We start from the raw sequence: 19,388 nt of genomic DNA on the forward strand, positions 1-19,388 counted from the left end.
CCCTGGCCACGGGGGGGGGGGGGGGCAGTGAGCGGGAGTGAGTGGGCGGACTAGAGGAGGTACACGGAAAAAGAAGGTGAGAGAGATGAAGAGCTGGAAGGGGGGAGACAGAGAGGGGGAGAGATTGGATGGAGGCATGTGTGAGAGTGCCTGAGTTTCTCCAACTGGAAAGGATGTCATTATTAGTATTAGCAACTTGGCAGCACAAACTGCAGCTAAAAAGGCTGAATGGCATCACTCAGACGGGGGACGACACAACACACACATAACAGGTGAGCTGGAGTACAGCCAGTGTAACACATTTATTTTCTTCCATTTGTCCTTAATCCTTCTGTTTAGCCATCTATAACTTATTCATCCTCTTTCTACCTTTACATCTGGCCATTAGCCTGACTCTCTCGATCCATCCTATTGGCTCACAGCTCAGGGATTCACCGCTCTCCTGACAACGCTGCCATGGGGACCGTCAACGTGGCAGGTGAACGGTCGCACTTATGGAACCGATTCACACAGAAGTCACTGGAACATGTCGGAGGACATTAGACGAAAGAAGGAAGTATCAGTGGAAACAGAGAGCAGGAGATGGCGACCAGCCTCTCCATCTCCGCTCCTACAGTCTGTGTGACGCCGCTATAGAGCGGCCGCTGTTGTCATGGCAGCAAGGCTAGATAACAAACACAAGTAGAGATGGAACACCTGTCTATCAGAGCGCTGCGGTCCAAACAGGGATGCTGCCATGGCAACCGCTCAGCGCGTACATAGGCAAGCCATCATATCAAATTTAGATTGTGATGCAAAGTATATGTTCAGTACAGTCTATGCCATTATCACTGACATTAACAACCAGTTGATTATGAACTTACAATTCTGTTCACTTTGGACAGTCAGCTTCAAACCCCTGTTGTCATTGAACGGTCATCAATAAGGTTGTTTTCTTTGTAGATCATTGTGCGGACTTGAAAGCAGTCCCAAGTTGAATAACGCCTTTTTAATAGATTGAAAAGTTGGTCCATGCACAAAAGCATTTCGGGGGACAAAATTATATTGTCTAAATTTGATCTCTGCACAATCATATTCTGCTTCATCTTTGGCATGTTTGACGTGGAGAAATACAAAAGGCTATGAAGTGACGAAATGTAAGGATTTTAATGTTTCGTCTTGTTAATCAACACCTCGTGTTCTTCAACAGTTACAGGCATAGAAAAGTAAAACGGCAGAAAAGAAACCATTCTTTAACCGTATACAACACAAACTGAAACATTTCGGCCACTTTAAAAGTGGTAAGTTTCTCCTAAAAAATAAAAATAATAAAACAAACGGCGCGGTATGGAATAGAACGCCCAGCTCATTTGAGGGATCAAGCATTACGTAGTCCAATCCTTTATTGGGAGCATCCCGCTATTATCGTTCATTATAATTTCCTTTAGACATTTGGGATTGCCCGAGGGCACCTGGCACCCCGCCCTGGCATCCGCCGCCCTGGCCAAGTCAGGGTTGGTCCGATTCCATCTTCCCATCAGAGTCCCCCACGATGTCCCCAGTGGCCATCTCCGTGTCCTGCTTCGTCTCCTTGGACTCCACCTCCTCTCCGTCCTCCCCCGGCTCCTCTCCGTCCTCCCTCGGTGCTCCGCCCTGGCCCGACTTGTCGCGGAACACCTCCACTCCCAGCATGCGCAGGTAGTGGAAGCGCTCGTTGCGCGGGACGAAGGCGCGGATGGACGTCTTCCCCCTCCAGCCGCACAGCTCGATGGGGCACTGGGGCTCCAACGGCTCTCTGCCGGAACCAGGGGAGGAACAGGGGTCAGCAAACCACCACTCCCAGAATAACCTCATTAAGACTGGCGGAAACACTTTGTGCACTCACTCTGGGTTGGGCTGGTACCTCAGCACGATACTGCCCATGCCTGGGGAAAAAAAATTTTTTTTGCAATCAGTGTCAGAAAGAAATACAGACGATACAAACTCAAAACCCGGTAGCTCCATGTGTGCATGTGCATCGAGGGCCACAGTGGTTCTCCAGACGGCCCACCTAGGCTCTTGGCCTGGGCGTGGGCTTTGCTCTGCAGCTTGCTGAGGAAGGGGTTCTCCTGGGTGAGCAGGATCTTGATGTCCTCCACGCTGACCGTGACCATCCTGGAGCGGATGTATGGGTACAGCGTGTAGATGCCCTGGGGGAGGATGATGGATGTGGTCATTGCCGACCGCTCAACAAGGCTCAAAATAACACGTGGATTGTCCTTGGAGGATTGGTGTGCGTGTCTAGGATGCAACAAATACCAACATTTAAATCAAACACACAGTTCCGATCTGTCTATCCTGCAAAGGTTCTTTAGTTGCCATGTCGGACCACAGTTATTGGTTGAATACCCACTATCTTTCTAACTTAAAAGACCTTCAAACTGCGTAAGCCATTAAGGAGTTGTGTGATCTTTTTTGAATTCACAATCCCAGTAGTGCTATAATGAGATGATTTGGATGTTGGGTTTTGTGCCTTCGGGACATAACAGCGTAGGCTATATTTAGCAAACTTATTGATAAATCCTGCTCCAAAACTTTGCCAAAAACAATCAATATAATATAAAATATGATTGCACACACAACCAACGATTTTCCATCCTCCACATCATGCAGTATTTGTGAGGAGCCGGGCGCTGCGTGTTTACCTCCTGCGCCAGGCGGAAGGCACAGCCAAACTGCTCCCCGTCGCTGTTGCGGGACCAGACCTTCACTCCAGTGTTGATCACCTAAGAGTAGCAAAGGGAACATATGTAAATGACTGGTCTCACTGAATGCAGATTAGATATGCAAGGATGACTCTAAGTAGGGTATGGGACAACAGAAGAACACATCCACCAGCCTGCAGAACTCGCTGCGCTCGGTCTAGTCCATTGAAGGAAACTTCATCATTTAGGACTGAGACCTGGCCAGAATACTGACTTCATCCGTGCAATGAATTAAAAGACCCCTAGATATAAAGGTTATATTATCAGACCCATGATTTAGAGGCACCGGGACGGCACTTTGTACATTTAAATATTTGTGCATTCATTGTAAATCGACAATCGGAAAATAATAACATGATGGAGGTGCACAGTTCTGCCCAGACGTGTGCTGGATAGATCAGTCTACCAGCCTACGCAGTGGACTGTAGCAAACGTTGCTCATCTATCCGTCATACATCTAGGTCGACGTGGTATAATAGGTCACCTTTAAGAACAAGCTAGGGCGTCTTTTTTTTAAGTGCGAATAAGTTGCCACAAAAGAAATGCGCATATACCAACACAGCCACCTGGGTAGAGCCCCATCTGTCTTAGAACACTTTGCAGCAGAGCTGCAGTGACGCAGGTTCAGGAATCAATACGGAGACTCAATGTAAACACACCTTCATGCGCTCGCTGTTGTTGAGCATGACGTTGCGTAGCTCTTTAGACACCATGTAGAGGTGTCTCTTCTTGCCCTCGTGGGACCGAGTGAGGACATTGAGCTTGGGGAAGTCTGGGGACAGGTCATAGAAGGACCTGACACACACACACAAACACACACACACACACAGAATTAGCAGCAGGAAGGAACTAGTAAAATTAATGAAAAATAACACTAAAATAGTGTTGAAAAACTGAGTAGAAAATACCAAACAGAAATGCACAAATGCTGTGTAGGAGGACTTGGCTCATTACAAACACACACACACACACACTCACTGAATAGGAGCTAAGACCGGGTCGTCTTCACTGAGGAACACAAAGGGATCTTCTTTGAAGCCAAACATCTTTTTCCTCTTGTGAGGTGGAGGCCTGGGTGGTGCAAAGGGAACCAGTTGAGACACACACACATCAACAGCCCCGCCGTCTCTCGCTCTAACCCTTAATGCCAACGGCTCCCCCCCCCGACGGCACTCACCCACACGCGGGCTCCCGGGCCGGGGGGGGCTGGTCACCCTGGGGGGCGTCCTCCCCTCCCACGGGGGGGACCTCTTCTGTGGGCGGGGCGCCCTCCGCTGGGGCGGGAGCTGCGGAGGGCTCCTTCCTCGCCTGCTGACGGAGAGGATGTGGGGGCGGGGGGGGAGAGATTAAGAGGAGGAAGCGACTGGTATGGTCCCGGTTCTACTTGAGGGTAGGGTGGGGGGGTCAGAGAGTGATCCACAGGCGGTGTGTGTTTACCTTGGGGGCTCTTTTGTTCCATGGCATGGGAGCCGTCTTCACCAAGGCAGCGAGGAAGAACCCCCCAGTGTTCTGGTGATGAGGCAGGACCCTCATGCTGACACACACACACACACACACACGCACACAATTTAGCTAAACAGCCCTCTCTGCTGGCCCGCAGGAAAAAAAAGATCCCGTTCCAACCCTACAGTCCCTCATCAGCCACTTAGATTGAGATGCGTTTATTTACGGCATTTGTACCCCAATGCTCTGGTGCAGGGGTTCACCAACAACCACGTTGGCTGGCTGCATGTTTGTGTAGGTGCGCGAGACGGCCTGAGACCTACCATCTGTCCAGGTGGAAGCTGGCCAGTTTGTCTTTGTCTGTGTGCGGGAACATGGTGGGGCGGATCTGGGTGTGTCGGCTGGAGGGGACCTCAGAGAAGTCGTTGAACCACTGGCCCTCTTTGGTCATAAGCTGCAGCGGGGGGGGGGGGGGGGGGAAGCAGAGGGCGTCAGCCAAGCTCAGCTGGGGCTTGGCCCGTCTTTACCGGATGACGCTCTTGTCTCGAGTCCATGCCACAACACACACTTATTGTAGCGGAGTCGTTTGATGTTTGAGCCTACAGCAAAATTGTATTGATTATTTTAAGAGACGTTTACTATATTTGGGTTGTTTCAGACTGAACACACGCAAGGATGACCGCGATAACATTCAATAGTGGCCCTCTTCTGCTTCATCATCTCAGAAGATTGTTCTCTGTATCACACACACTTACCCAAGTGCCAAAATAAGCACGTTCAATATCAATTCCAGCACTCCAACAGCATTCATATTGTCCAATGCCCACTCTTAGGACCGCAACTAGTCTGAAGGAAATCTGTCCTATTTAAACAAACCACTTTGTTTTGCAAGCAAAGTCAGCACGGCCAAAAGTTCTTGTTGGAAAAAACCCTAAGAGGAGAGAGGCCTGGACTCATCAGGGGGGGCGGAGGGGGGTTACCTTCCAGCTGGAGACGCCGGGCATCGTCTTGAGACCGGGCAGGTCAGCAGAACAATCGGCCAGCTCCAGAGCTCCTGGAAAACACGGCACCACGTGGTGGTGTTAGGCTGCTCGGGTAGCAGATGACACCGGTTAAAATAGTTCTCACACACACACACACACACACACACACACACGGCTGTGTTCCATGTATTTGCTTTGTGTGCGTGTTGTTGTACCTTCACTCTTCTCCAGCAGGGCGGCGATCACCGCCTCGTCCTCTATGGGGTTGAGAGAGCAGGTGGAGTACACCATCCGCCCGCCCACAGCCAGTTGTTCCACGCCGCGAATCGCGATACGCAGCTGCAGCCTGGAGACCGCACACACACACACACACACACAGGATGGACTACAGTTCAACACTGCAGGCTCGGTGGGCCTCCACAGGCATGAGCCACTACAATGTGCTCTCCCCAAGCCAGGCGCGTCTCACCCACCCGTGGAGGTGCAGACTGTTCGCCGTGGTCCACTTCTTCCACACGTCTATGTTCTTCCTCATTGTGCCATCTCCGCTGAGGACAGGAAAAAAACAGAGCGGACCAATATAACGGTGAGCCTGGCTCGGACACAGCCGGTACTTCTGAAAACCAACGTTCCTTTTGAACACGGCTGCAGAGGCACCAACTGTTCAGGACCATCGCCACCTTCCTCTACTTCCTCCTGGAGTGTTGTGTTTGGCAGCGGTGTTCAGAGCCAGGAGCTCCACTTTAAAATACCTACAAATATAACCCCCCGCGCACGCACGTGGGGGCGTGTACTGATATTCACTTTCAATCGCAACGTCGCCTGCCAATCATCTCATCCGATCATCAAACACACAAAACGAAACCACGTCCCGCGTCACCATCTGTCCCCCCTTCATACTGGTTCCATACCCCCCCCCCCCCCCCCCCCCCCCCCGTGAGTGACCACTCCGTCCCCGTCCCCGTCCCCGTCCCGTCCCTAGAACAAAGGCACTCCTGGCTGTGTGGAGCGGCAGCAGGCCGGTCTCACCTGCAGGGCACGTCGCAGAGGATGCGGTCGTAGAAGAGCGCGTCCCTCCAGCCGTCGGTGGCCACGTGCAGGGACGGGATGCAGGAGGCGTCGTGGTTGATCACCATGATGCAGGGGCTGTTGAGGCGCTTGGCCTGGTGCACCAGCAGGTAGCACCGCTTGTTGTCCACGTCGTTGGCGATCACGAAGCCCTCTGCGGGGGACAGGAGGACAGATGAAAACGACACGGCCTGCGAGTTCCGCGTGAGCAGGGCGAGGCGTTCCGCACACGTTCAGAACCGCATGTTCCAACGGGCTCGGTCCCGATATCGCATCCAACCTTCTGAAGGATTAGAAGGCACGCCTCCCCAATCTATGGTTCATACCCCATAAGAATAAATGTAAACCCCCGAGAAGTTGTAAACATTGCGGGTAGCAGGGAGGCACTGCCCACTGCCCAGTCTGACGTCACACTGTTAGGGAAGGGAAAGTTTGAGCGCACACAAGCTGTTTCACACACTTATTGAGGGGCGTTCTCGGTGGGCGCGAATACTCCCCCTGGCTCAGACTTCGATTTTTCTAGCTTAGCAGATGTACAACATGCATACATACATCATATAACAGTCTACAGCAAAGGGAAAAGTCGAAATAGCTTGACATCACCCCTTTAAAAAGACCCATATCTCCCTCCATACCCCTTTCTGCTGAGAGTTGTTGGTCACATAGGGCAACTATGTGACCAACAACTCTCAACGAACGTGAGCTCCAATGCTGGCTGGATACAGAGAGGCTGTCCCCATCTGAGGTTTAAGAGATGTAACATCCCCGAAGGCGTGTGCCCACGGTGGTGAAGCTGAGAACTGAGGTCCACAGAGACCCCATCCAAACCAAGCTTGGCCAGATAGAGATACGAGTCATTAATCATTTAAAGATCGTACGTGGATGCATTCAACTGTCAAAAAAATGCTTTTATTTTGAACTTTAAATTAAACAGATTAGGGGAAAATGCATTAAAAGACAATACGTTTAATAATGGTTCTGTAAAATAAACTATAAATGTACTTTTTAAAAAGGGGCCATTTTAAAAACGTTATTAAATTATGCATTTGATGCTGGTTAAATTAGCAGATTAATAAAAGGTCTTCTAAGACTCTTTTATAACGGACGTATAAATAATCCCCTAGTCGTTTTCAATATTCATTTACTCATTGCTTTTCTTAAAGCAATTAATTTCCCACGCTTCTTTAACTAAGAAAGGCCTTTCATTTAAAGCTCTTTGCCGCTGCTAAAGTAACAGGACAGAAGCTGTAGTTTCACCTTTGTGGTGTCTGGTTAATAGCCTCGGGCGGGATGTAAAGAGTGATCCACTTAATATATATTTCATGGAAAAAAGATTTAGAAGCATCTTATGCAACCAGTTTCGCTTTGTCACTAAATTCAAGATAACTTGGGCCAACTTATTTTAGTAGGCTAGGCCTTCACATTTGATAAAGCTATATTTTACAAGAGAGAAATCGGAATGGGTTCCAGCGCCAGCGCAAGGAGGGACCGCCACCTAGAGGCCATTTTAGGAATGGTGTGAATATGGTGCATATGGTCGCTTGTTTTTTCAATAGTTCCCTCAATTCTAATTAAATTGGCCTCAAAACATTGCAACATCAATTATATCCCTACCATGGCAATTTCACTTGAATTCGATAACATAACTCAACTAAACCTAACATGAATAAAACATTAAACATTAACTAGTTTGAGCATTATTTCTGCCTGAGGGAGGTCAGAGACATTTACAAAAGCGTGAACGCTGGTGTACATTTTCTCAACACCACCGGGCCGCTCCATCCCATTAGTCCAACTGAACATTACATCAAAACATGAACATTTAGATCATGGTTTCCAAAGATTCTGGGGGGTAACTCGAGAGCCTTACCAATATGGGCCCTTAAACAAGGGGTGATATTGGTAAGATCTGGCAATATCTTACCAAGATATTACACAATTATCTGTGTGTTAGTAGAAAAACTACAATCTTGTTGCGCTGTTACTGGCCCTCATTTTAAAGGAGGGACTATTCACATTGGAAATCTTTGAAAAGCGATTAAAAGTGTATTCCTCTCAAATGAATAGGAGGTATGCTTCACTAACTCTGCAAGTAAATGGAAACAGCTAATGGAAAGCAAACGCTCAACCCAGCAAACTCAAATTCTGGATGGAAAATGATCAATTTGGTATTAAACTACTCATTGATAAACCAACATCTTGGATTATCCTTTTCAGTACCTTATGTCTGTCAGTCCAATGCCTAAGCCGTGTACCCTGCTATTAGTGCTGAGCAGAGAGGCAGTAGAAGAGGGGGTTCAACTGAACGTGGGACAGACCTGGGAAAGGCACGTCCATGTCGGCGTGCAGCATCTCAATCAGCTGGGCGGTCTTGGAGCCTGGGGCGGCACACATGTCCAGGATCTGCACAGGAGAGAGGAACACACAGCACCAGGCCAGCTGTTAGGACGTTACACTGCTATTGAATAGGCGGCCATTATATGCCAATTCAGGTAAACATCCCATCATGTTTCTACTCAGATGTTTTCTTAGCAAATACATTATAGTGAATACATTACAGTATAGTGAATCATAACATACAGGCCAAAACAAAAACCAATGTTTAAACCCGGGATGTAAAGGAGAACATACTGGCTTTTGCATTGTTGTTGGAGAAGCTAGTATCTCCATTTAGCATGTTTCCTAAATCTCTGACAAAATATAATGGATATTTTAGGATTTATTTTTAAATCTAGCTCCTTCTTTAAACAAGATTCTTTGATGGAAGATAATGGGATAGAATACAACGCTCGGAACCAGGAATGTGTGACATATTGATGAAGCACACAGGTACTTTTTTTGTGTGGGGTATTTCTTCTGACCTTGTGGTGTGATTCGATTTTCATCAGGAGAGGAGGAATCATGCTGACCGCTTCCTGACGACTGATGTTACCCTGGAAATAAAAGAACAGTTATAGAAGTCAGAAAAGGTTGTTTCATAGCCGTTACATGCAGCGCATCAATACCAAATGAAATTCCGGTCTTTGGGAATGTTCTGACGGTGAACCCACCGACTCTGTCTCGCTGACCAGGAACTGGTGAAACTTCTCCAGCAGTGGAGACTTCCTGATGATCTTCCTGCTCATGTTGGTTTGCCATGCCAGCTCGTCTGGGTACCTTATCACAAAACAACAAACCTTAGTGAACCACACCAAAACCACACCATGTCTAAGAGCATTCATTGGCTGAACCAAACCAGACCTACCAACTGAGAGGCGTGGGAGCCTCTAGCTTCACGCCATCAATCTCCACTTCCTGGATCTCCTTGAAGTACTTCTCCTTCAGACAATGAAGAATCTCTTTGGCATGGCTGCAGCAGGAGAGTAAATCGGAACTTCAGAACACACAGTAGAGTTTTGATTGCTATAAGCAATAATCCATCAGCATATGTGGGCCTTGAAGAACAAGGAACGATAAAGACCAAGAGAATCATTCAGCAGATTATGCTGATTATTATACTAGGTGCTAGAGAACTAGCACTTAGTTGAAAACCTTAATGTGCAGTGTAAGGCAATAGTAGTGCTTCATGCAGGAAGTGTCTCCTCTATTAGCGTTTCTGCAAGTAGCAGCTTACTTAGACGTTTATTTAATCAAAAACATAGCTTTGATGTGGTAAACTGCTTTTGCCATGTTGCTAAGCTCAGCATGGTTGAATTCTCAGATTTCTCTGCATGCTCTTTAATTTAATTATCCTCACTTTTAACTGATAGAATCAAAATGTAAGTTTCCCCTCTTTCCATGAATGACGGGAGACGTAGGAAATGGGCAAATATAACCATTCACCTCTTGTATCCAGTGATGCGAATGGTTGCAGGCAAAGGTTCCCTCATGGCATCCATAAACTGTTCAAACTCCCCTTCCGGCACCAAACCCAGCTCCTTGTAGTAGTCTTCAAAGAGTTGGTTCTCCTTAACAATATCAGCATAGCCAGCTCCCCAGCTCTGGAACACATACATGTTTTATTAAAGTCTCCATGTGAGCCTACACATGCATGCATCTGGTGTGTCCACTTGGCAGTTCAATATTCTGTTTACACACATTAACCGTCATTATAATTTATTTATTTTAATCTCTCTGGTCTCTGTTGAAAAAGGGTTCAAAATCATAGATAAATTCAGAAAAAAAATCTTAGAGACATAAACAATCTGGATGAAATTAGATACTTATTTTTTTAACAGTAATGAAACAGTAGTGTGAGAGTTAAGATTCATAAACATGTATACTTGGCTAGCCTCTAATGAAGAATTAAGCTATGTGATTCTATGATAAGTTCCTTCACGTGTAGGCCATATTGAGAGCCAGACGGCAGTGCTTTAAAAAGTTCCCACAATATAACATTTTATAGATAGCAAATACAGAAATGGGTAACATAGGATCCTGTGAGAGAAGATTCGTATACCGAGGAAACATTTGTCATGTTCTCATTATGTGCTACATAATCCTAGGTAATATAGGACCCTGATACAACATAAAGAGAGGAATATTAACCCCCAAATCCCAACAGTTTCTTTAAATTGCTGCCTGACATAAAGTATACATCATATTTAGACATTGGAAGAAACTCTTCAATTACTGAATGTACGAAAGACATGAACAGCTACAATAGCAAGAGTTAGAGAAATCCACTCAACCTACACCATTGTCTCTGTTGTCTCGTCCCACTCCCGAAGACTGGTTTTTCTGTCTCTGTCTGCTTCTTTTCCCCATGTTGGAATTGAAGACAACCCTGCAGAATAGCTTGCAAAACGTTAGGCGAGCAATAGCTATGTAGATTTTAACATGCGCCTAGTTAGTGTTGTGGGGTCCCTGAAACGTGTTGCCTCTACCGCGCAGTCTGTCGGCGCAGCGTAGTGAGTCAAGACCTCATGGGTGGCCACAAATTATGCCAGAATTACAGAAGCTATCAGTAAAGACAATATATTCTTGTTTTCCAGTCTATCTATCTGATTTCGTTTGATTAGTGCATCTGAATATAAACAATTATAATAAATAATAAATTAATAAATCATACATTTTAAAGAGTCTCGTCCATTTTTTGCCAGACCGACCCACCACGTGGCTGATTGGTTTGTTGGTTTGACGAGCCCGACACACCATGTTGATGATTGGTTGACCTGAAGCGAGCAGATGATAGAAGGCGGAACCAACCATAATGCAGAGCAGTAGTGTTGCATAGTGTAGTAGTTTTGTTAAATATCAAATTAAGCTGTGAACTACAACTTCTGCTAAATAGTGAGCGTGTCTATTTATTATGGACACCCTTCCAGCAATGATGTTCTCCTCTGAGCAGGAGGAGATGTATTATTTAGACTGCATGGGCTATTTCTTCATATTCATGGCTGTATGCACTTTCTTTACATTGCTCTTTGAAAACGTGCCCTATGGTCGATATGCTTCGGGTAAATATGGATTTCCAATCAACGTCAAATTTGCCTGGTTCGTCCAAGAGTTACCTGCATTCATGGTGCCTCTCTACCTCGTTCTGTGGACGCCTTCTGCAAAAACTTCACAGCTACCGAATGGACTGTTGATAGCAATGTATTTTTGCCACTATGTTCAAAGGTGGGTAAGTTAATACTTCCACTCGCAATTCCCTCCGTGGTTTTTCCTATTCAGAAAATATTCTTATCAGATTGGACTTTATGTCGATAAGCTCACCAATTTTCGGATCTGCGGGGAGCTCGGGTCATCCTTTTTGTATTGACATGCCTTTGGTTTAAAAACAACATAAACTACATTCTCCCGGCTAAGGTAATATTTGTCGAGTTATGACATTTTCACCTTCAGCCTTTTCTATTTTCCGTGATACACTTATTAACTTGGACCATGTACATCTAATGCAATATTACAGACACGCCTGACAAGAATGTTGTATAACATGTTCTACTCTCCATTCCAGGTCCCTTGTTTATCCATTTTTAATTCGAGGAGGTAAACCTACACCTGTGGTCTCGTTCGTCCTAGCCGTTGTGTTCTGCATCGTTAATGGCTACATGCAGATACGATATTTGAGCCATTATGCCGAATACCCAGAAGGATGGGTGACACACCCCTGCTTCATCATAGGTAGGTTAAAGGTGACAGCTGCATCCCCTGCGATTGAGTAATGATAATGATGTAGCAGTTACGAAAGGTATTCAAAGCCCACGACCCCAGCGACCGCCCCCTTTAACGCGCACACACACACACACACACAGGCGAAATGGTGCTATGCATAAGAGTAATTAATGTAATTAAATCTGTGAGGCCATGGAATGAGATATCGATGCAAAACGTTACACATATGTTAGGGGAGGGGCCCTCTATGTGAATGGCAAGTTTCCAGTTCCTGCCACCATTTGGTAGCAGAATAATGTTGGCTTACTAGCATATTTCTTAAGATCAGACCATAGACCATGTGTACCATTTGTTGTTTATTTAGAAGACATTTTTCCCGAAAATGTCACTGTACAGGAAACCTATCCAGACGGACATAATGGGTGCAAGAGGCAAACATGTTCAGCATGTCAAATAAAGCATGTACACCTATACTCAGACCCAGGCCTGATACTGTACTCTTAAAACTTCCCAGATACAATCACCCGATACCTCCTTATGCAATGTGACGTTATGTTGTAGAGCCAGTGAGCGTGGTGATTTCTCTTATATACAATTAAGAGAACAAAGGGGGTAAAATCCTAGGTTTTTGCCACTTCTCAAAACACTTTGTGATCGTTCTACTCTGCTTGAGGCCCTTTGTGTGGAGCTCTGTGTGGGCAGTGGTGGATTGTGGCGTCTGAGAGCTTCTTTCCTAGAACTCTCAGCACCTCAATTTTTTTTAAGATCTCAGTGTTTGAATTCCCACTGAAATAGTGGCTTCCCTGGCTCTTGAACACTATTGTTATTATTAAAGGTGAAATATTATACCACCAGGTGTGAGTGTGATAAGCCTTTAAAGCCATTTTGAAAATTGGCCTCTTCTGACATCACAAGTGGGCGTGTCCACCTAGATGTACGACGGCTAGATGAGCAACGTTTGCTATAGTCCATTTGGTAGGCTGCTAGACTGATCTATCCAGCATACATCTAGGTGGACACACCCACTTGTGGGCGTGTCCATACCTGGTGGTATAATATGTCACCTTTAAGTACTCAATATCGGGAAGTACCTAAATGTAAGTACTTGTACATGTACTTGGTCTGTAAAAATTGGAATCATGCGTCCCTAACACCAAGTATCATGGCGCCCCCTATGGGAGAATTGGCACCAAACATTTTGGAGGCCTGGACAACAGGATGAGCACTTTATCTATTAAAGATTGTAAACAATACGCAACGTTGATGTTGTTAGTACTCTGAGGTTGCCATGCTATTGCCAGACCAAGCTCAATCGTAGATTGCACGTTGGTCTGGGGAAGCTGCTGTCATTTTCTGACAGCAGCTTCCCGTGATCAATGGGCAAATGACTCTGTTCAAATGACTCTGTACACGATTGGCTGCTTGCCGTCGCTTCCCTGTTGTCATTGTGTTAAACCAGCCTATAGCGCGTCAGGGGGAAAAGCCAGTTTGGTGATTGGCCCCAGAAACGTATCGAAACTAGAAAGAAATGTATTGCACTTCTCCAGACCCTTGTGCAGGGCGAACTCAAATCGCCGGCAGAATGGGCGGGGCTACCCAGTCTAACTCTGAGGAGCTTGTGTCAAAGATGAGTCCAGTTTACATCCTCCACCATCTCATCAATTCATTTCTTGGTTTTCAGGATGTGCTCTGTGGTTGGTTGGCTGGCTGGTGAATCTTCACTCTGACCACATCCTACGGAATTTAAGAAAGCCGGGAGAGACGGGATACAAGATCCCCAGAGGTGAGACATCTAGGCTGGGCAAATGGAGATGGGAGACGTTTCAAATAGCAAGCAGATACCGATTGCCGTTGTTGGCTATAATTTTAGTTTTTTCCACTAGTTTATAAACCCAGTGCTGCCATGCAGACCCTTTTATAAATCTTAGTACATTATTATGGAAAATAATCATGATCATTTTATAATGTAATACATTATTTAAAATTATTTTATAAAAATATAGCCTAGATTCTGTTCATAGCAGTTTCATGTGCATTATAGGACTTAAGTATACCTCTAGAGATGCATTAACTTTTCAGGGTCTTTCCAACTTAAAAATGCAACCAAAAACCCCATCATTATCTCCCCATCAAGTAGAATCTAATAGTTTTTTGCAACACTTTAGCGTGTATGATAGCGTTATAAAGTTACAACAACTTTCAACATGCTCCCAAAGTTGTTTTATTATGATTCGTTTGGGCCAAGGATAACAGCACTGGGCTTCTCCGAGGTTTAATTCCCAGACATAACATTCCAGCGGTTTGGGTAGTAGACTCAACAAATGTTGAGGAAGCAAGTTAAAGTTGTGTTACTTGTTACAATGACATGAATTGACGTAACCTAAAACATTAATACATTAACTCTTACGTGAACTGACTCACGTCCGATAGATTTTCACCGGCAATGGTGGTGAAGACAATGTATGCGTCTTCACCTCTACAAACATAAATGTGTAAACTCCCATGATCCCATATCACTTCCCAACGTCGTCAAACTACGACTGATATAATAGTTTTGATTGAGACACCCCTAGCGGCAGGAAATTCATATCATACCTTTGAAGGCTGCAAGTCTCACGTGTTTCGGATTTACAACTGTTACTTGTCAATCAAGTGACAGTTTCTTATGGTGATATTTTTTATTGACATATAACGTTAAAATGATGATTGGAAAGACATGAAAAGACCCACTGCTGCGACAGAAGATATACTTCCCACATCCCATCACAAGACACAATTAGTAACCTTGTTCTTTGTGGTTTAAGATACTACCATGGATGTATGACTAATTCTAGTGTAGGATTACTTTTTTTGTGAACCTAAATAAAAAGAAAACACAGACACACAGGGAGAGTTAAGCCGGTTTTCCAGTGAGATTCATTTTCGTTATTATCCTATAACCGAGATTAGTGAAACATGCTATATGTCTATGTTTTTATGAAGATTGCCTTTTAGTGCGAGTCTAGGGCAAATTTATGAGAGCTATTGGTAAATGGAGGACAAGCAATAATAGTCATGAAATTCAGTTCATTGTTAAATCTGTTTTTGCATTTCAAATTGCTGCATACTCACTAAATATGTCACGTGACACATGTGAGTCAAGGAACCCCCCACCCTAGTCCAGTGCGTCAGTGAGCGTTTCACTCTCACTCTTTCATTAAATCCAGGAGGCCCGGGGCACCCCCACTGTATAAATATAAAGGGAAACAGCCTCTCTCAAGCTAAGAACCCCAATTAAACAGCTTCTTGCTTTCGTTTACAGTAAATCAGTGTTTACATAGCCCTGCATTCTTCCATCCGGCCACCGTTTCATGCGTTCACAGCAGCGGTACACCTCTTTTATAGGCACATTAATCTTGACTGAATGTGCATGCACACACTCACAAAGACGGGGGATAGTGAGACAGAACCAGACAGAAATAGAGGCTCCATAATGAGTAATATATACAATGTCGACACAACAGTCACTTCTTTGGAGGTGTCCAATTCAATCAAGTGTAGAGAACCGATCAGTTGCAGGCCCTTTTTATTGTTTGATCTTCATCCGTAGGTGGTTTGTTCGAGTACGTCTCCGGAGCAAACTTCCTAGGCGAGATAATGGAGTGGGCAGGCTTTGCTCTGGCTGGCCATTCGGTGCACAGTACAGCCTTTTCCATCTTTACCCTGGTGGTCCTCGCTAGCAGAGCTGTGGCCCACCACAGGTGAGACAAGACACCAGAGATTAACCCTAAAGCACTTAACCAAAATGTTTGATGTTCTTTTTTAATTTAGTCATTGTATTAAATAATCTCAAAACACCTTTCTCTCTTCTTTCTTAGGTGGTATCTCAATAAATTTGAAGACTACCCTGAATCTAGGAAGGCCCTGATACCCTTTGTGTTCTAAACAAACAGGTAAGGGAAACTCACAGCAGGTCTCTCCAAGGACATATAACACAGTGGAATACTATATTACATTTTAAGGATAGCCATTACAGAAGTGATAATGTCCATAATGAACCAGACCGGGTTGCTATTGAATTGCAATGGAAGGAGCAGTATATCGATTCAGGCCATACCCTTTTTAGGTTCTAGGCATCACTTGGATGACTTGGCTTTAAATGAACCATGTGCCCATTATGGTCAGTAAAGTCCCCCCCCTAAATAGTATAACTAACAGTCATTTGTGTTCCCTGTAGAAGTGAAAGCAGGTACCTGTCAGAGGGGAAACTGATCAAGCGATTCCTACCCGACACGTCAGGGATGGGCCACAAAAGGAGAGGAATGAACCAGCAATGGAACACATTCTTCCACCTTCAGGCCTGAAATGAAAAGGATGGTTTGTGCCTCACACTCCCAGTGGAACAAATGAAGCAAAGAGAAATAAAGACAGAAATAAACTAAAGTGGATGAGGTGATGGTGACGTTGGAGGGGGCTGTAGTCACATAAGGAACTCCCTTGAGGTGGGAGGGGCCATCTGAAAACAAGTTGAGTGGTACTTTGGGCAAAAAGAGATACTAAACTTGAAGATGGTAGATTTGATTTGTTGCAGTATTACTGAGATATGCTCACTTCAAAGATTTAAAGGAATTCTCAGGCTTTTTGTGAAATAGTTGTTTCATCTTATTGTCAAAAGGGATGTACCATACTCAGTTAATTTTATTTGATTTCTCAATTTGTTAGGTGCTCAAATGGACCGAGTTTAAGTAACTCAAACTCAATATGCAACTAACACAATTAATTAATCTCTGAATGAAAAGTGTTTGCTATCTCTCAAACATTTAAATGCCTCTTATAAGATGTACCCTATGAATTTCATTAAAACGTGGGGATCTGTATTCATCTTTCTAGCAAACCTGTTTCTCATCACTGTAGCAGAGAGAGCATGAACCTCTTTCATTTCTGTCTGCGACCTCAGTATATTGCAGGGCTAGAACAATTTACTCATCCATACCGTCGGCTCAAATCTAATTCTAAGTGACGTGTCACTGCATGTAATACGCCCACAGGCTAAGTAGAAGTTGATAGTGCAGTGTGAATGCAGATTCCCTCCAAATAGGAGGTAAATATTTGGAGGATGCTGCACCATCAGCCTAATTACTATTTCACCACAACTGGTCGCACACGGCTCCCTTCTAAATTATGAGGCTCTTTTTATTCCAGACCTGACTGTTATGTTGACATTGTATATTTTACTCAGTATAGAGCCTCTATTTCTGTCTCGCTATCCCCCGTCTTCGTGAGTGTGAGTGTGTGCGTGCACATTCAGTCAAGATTAATGTGCCTATAACAGAGGTGTACCACACATGAAACAGTGGCCGGGTGCAAGAATGCAGGGCTATGTAAACACTGATTTACTGTAAACGACAGCAAGTATCTATTCAATTGGGGATCTTAGCTTGAGAGAGGATGTTCTCCTTTACGTTTATACGCTGGGAGTGCCTCGGGTGGCCTGGATGTAATGTGAGAGTGACATGCTCACTGACGCACTGGACTAGGGTGGGGGGGTTCCTTGACTCACGTGCCTCACGTGAGTGGGGGTTTGGCGTGGGTATTGTGGGTATTATTTATGCGTGAAAAGAATCCCACACGGATACACACAACGGAAGGTTGTGGCTGGACAGCTTAATTGTTTTTACGTTGTGACGTCACATCGCAATTACTGCCTCCATTATGAAATTATTGGAGCGGAGGTACGATGTCTTGGTTGGAAGCATTCTGAAGTCATAGGTTACCGACCGGTATGGCGTATATTGGCCGGAATATTACTACATTATGTGCTGTTACGCGAACCTTGCACAGTAAAGAAGAAGGAATCCTTACATTAGCATATGACAGCAAAGCTTAAGTCACTGGTGGACCTTATTTTGAAAAATAATATGTACGGAAGACAACATCAAGGGACCATGTGAACTGGGCCATGAATTACACATGTGTCAATTCCAAGAGCATTAACAAAATAAAAATTAAGTATTTATTTGTATTGCAGTTCGTCGTAAAACTGTGATACTTTAACTTTATCTCTCCACAAGCTAACCAGAGCCGCTGAAGCTAAGGTTAACGCCGGTGTTAACAGGCGAACAGGTGTTGTGCATATTAACCCTGTCGTGAAATGGCCAAAAATAAATGTCTAAGGTCAATCAGTCAATAAAGTATTTTTTTTTATGACAAGATAACAAGGCCAACAATATTTGAGATAAGTTAACATGTCCATAAAGTCGGAAAGGAACATTGAAACAACATTAATTTAAATTATTGTGTGAATGGTATCGGTATTATCGAGGTGTATATGGTTGATATTATCCAAAGTCAATCAATAAAGCACTTCTCGGTGAAACTATTTTTCCTCTAGTGATGCCGGTAGTGTTTTTTTTGCCCTTTCTGGTAATGTCTCAGACCTAATGTTTGAGATCCACTGGCCTCCGTGATCAAGATCTCTGAAGACCCGTCACTGATTGTGGGTGACCTATCACCTATCTGTAAGAAAAGCAAGGCGTTTGTAATTATAGCTTGGGTATATTTTCACTGAATTTAATATGAAGGGTAGTGATTTCCGTCAGTTATTATCCGTTAAGAATTACGTTTTTTAAGGATTTTGTGTTGAATAACCGATCATGCTGTTCTCTTCTATTCCCATCACACATAATCGTGAGGGAAAACATTTCACGACAGGGAAATGTGTGCATAACACGGCACCTCACCTTTTTGTATTCTTCAAAGAAAGCTTGCTGTATGTTAATTTGTATTTTAAAGTTGATCGTGTAATCGTTGCAAACAATTACCTTTGACTTTTGCTATAGAACAGATGGCCTAACATAATCGAACCTAACCTAAAGAGTAACCTACATTAAAAAATTAAAAAACAGGGAAAGTGCATGAAATTATATTAACATTGTAGCTAGATATTAACCTTTCTTGCCTTACAGGAGCGGACAACCAATGTTTTCTTTAACGTAATCCGGGTTTAAGAAATCAATTCAAGTCTTGTCCATGTATTTGGCGCCACCATACTATCATTTTTAAGATTTAAGTAATTTTGGTTACAAGGTAACGAGCA

General features: G+C 44.5%; 2 protein-coding genes across 3 annotated transcripts; one reads left to right on the top strand and one right to left on the bottom strand.

Moving 5' to 3' along the window:
* Positions 1-941: 941 nt before the first annotated feature.
* On the bottom strand, positions 942-11,066 carry nsun2 (NOP2/Sun RNA methyltransferase 2). Of its 2 annotated transcripts, none has more exons than XM_079748876.1 (19): positions 10,892-11,066; positions 10,040-10,197; positions 9,462-9,566; positions 9,268-9,373; positions 9,079-9,150; positions 8,536-8,620; positions 6,179-6,371; positions 5,623-5,697; positions 5,365-5,495; positions 5,147-5,220; positions 4,490-4,620; positions 4,161-4,257; positions 3,901-4,031; positions 3,702-3,794; positions 3,383-3,518; positions 2,664-2,744; positions 2,030-2,168; positions 1,865-1,904; positions 942-1,774 (listed from the first exon to the last, which is right to left on the bottom strand). In XM_079748876.1, the coding sequence occupies exons 1-19, from the start codon at positions 10,961-10,963 to the stop codon at positions 1,489-1,491; spliced, it is 2,205 nt and encodes a 734-aa protein (XP_079605002.1). In that variant the 5' UTR covers positions 10,964-11,066; the 3' UTR covers positions 942-1,488. The 2 variants fall into 2 exon arrangements, with proteins under 2 accessions (XP_079605002.1, XP_079605001.1); XM_079748875.1 differs by having other exon boundaries at positions 3,901-4,034.
* Positions 11,067-11,424: 358 nt separating this feature from the next.
* srd5a1 (steroid-5-alpha-reductase, alpha polypeptide 1 (3-oxo-5 alpha-steroid delta 4-dehydrogenase alpha 1)) lies at positions 11,425-17,131 on the top strand. Its single transcript, XM_079748877.1, has 6 exons — positions 11,425-11,818; positions 12,156-12,322; positions 13,995-14,096; positions 15,903-16,053; positions 16,171-16,245; positions 16,530-17,131. The coding sequence occupies exons 1-5, from the start codon at positions 11,508-11,510 to the stop codon at positions 16,235-16,237; spliced, it is 798 nt and encodes a 265-aa protein (XP_079605003.1). The 5' UTR covers positions 11,425-11,507; the 3' UTR covers positions 16,238-16,245; positions 16,530-17,131.
* Positions 17,132-19,388: the final 2,257 nt, after the last annotated feature.

The sequence above is a fragment of the Pollachius pollachius genome, assembly GCF_949987615.1.
Source record: "Pollachius pollachius genome assembly, chromosome: 13".
Lineage (NCBI taxonomy): Eukaryota > Metazoa > Chordata > Actinopteri > Gadiformes > Gadidae > Pollachius > Pollachius pollachius.

Coding starts and splice junctions, on each gene's coding strand:
- srd5a1 (XM_079748877.1), top strand. CDS start 11,508: ATGGACACCCTTCCAGCAATGATGTTCTCCTCTGAGCAGGAGGAGATG. Junction 12,323..13,994: donor ACACCCCTGCTTCATCATAG/GTAGGTTAAAGG, acceptor CTTGGTTTTCAG/GATGTGCTCTGTGGTTGGTT. Junction 16,054..16,170: donor AGAGCTGTGGCCCACCACAG/GTGAGACAAGAC, acceptor CTTCTTTCTTAG/GTGGTATCTCAATAAATTTG.
- nsun2 (XM_079748875.1), bottom strand. CDS start 10,963: ATGGGGAAAAGAAGCAGACAGAGACAGAAAAACCAGTCTTCGGGAGTG. Junction 6,372..8,535: donor CATGGACGTGCCTTTCCCAG/GTCTGTCCCACG, acceptor TGTCCCCCGCAG/AGGGCTTCGTGATCGCCAAC. Junction 1,905..2,029: donor CGCCCAGGCCAAGAGCCTAG/GTGGGCCGTCTG, acceptor TTTTTTCCCCAG/GCATGGGCAGTATCGTGCTG.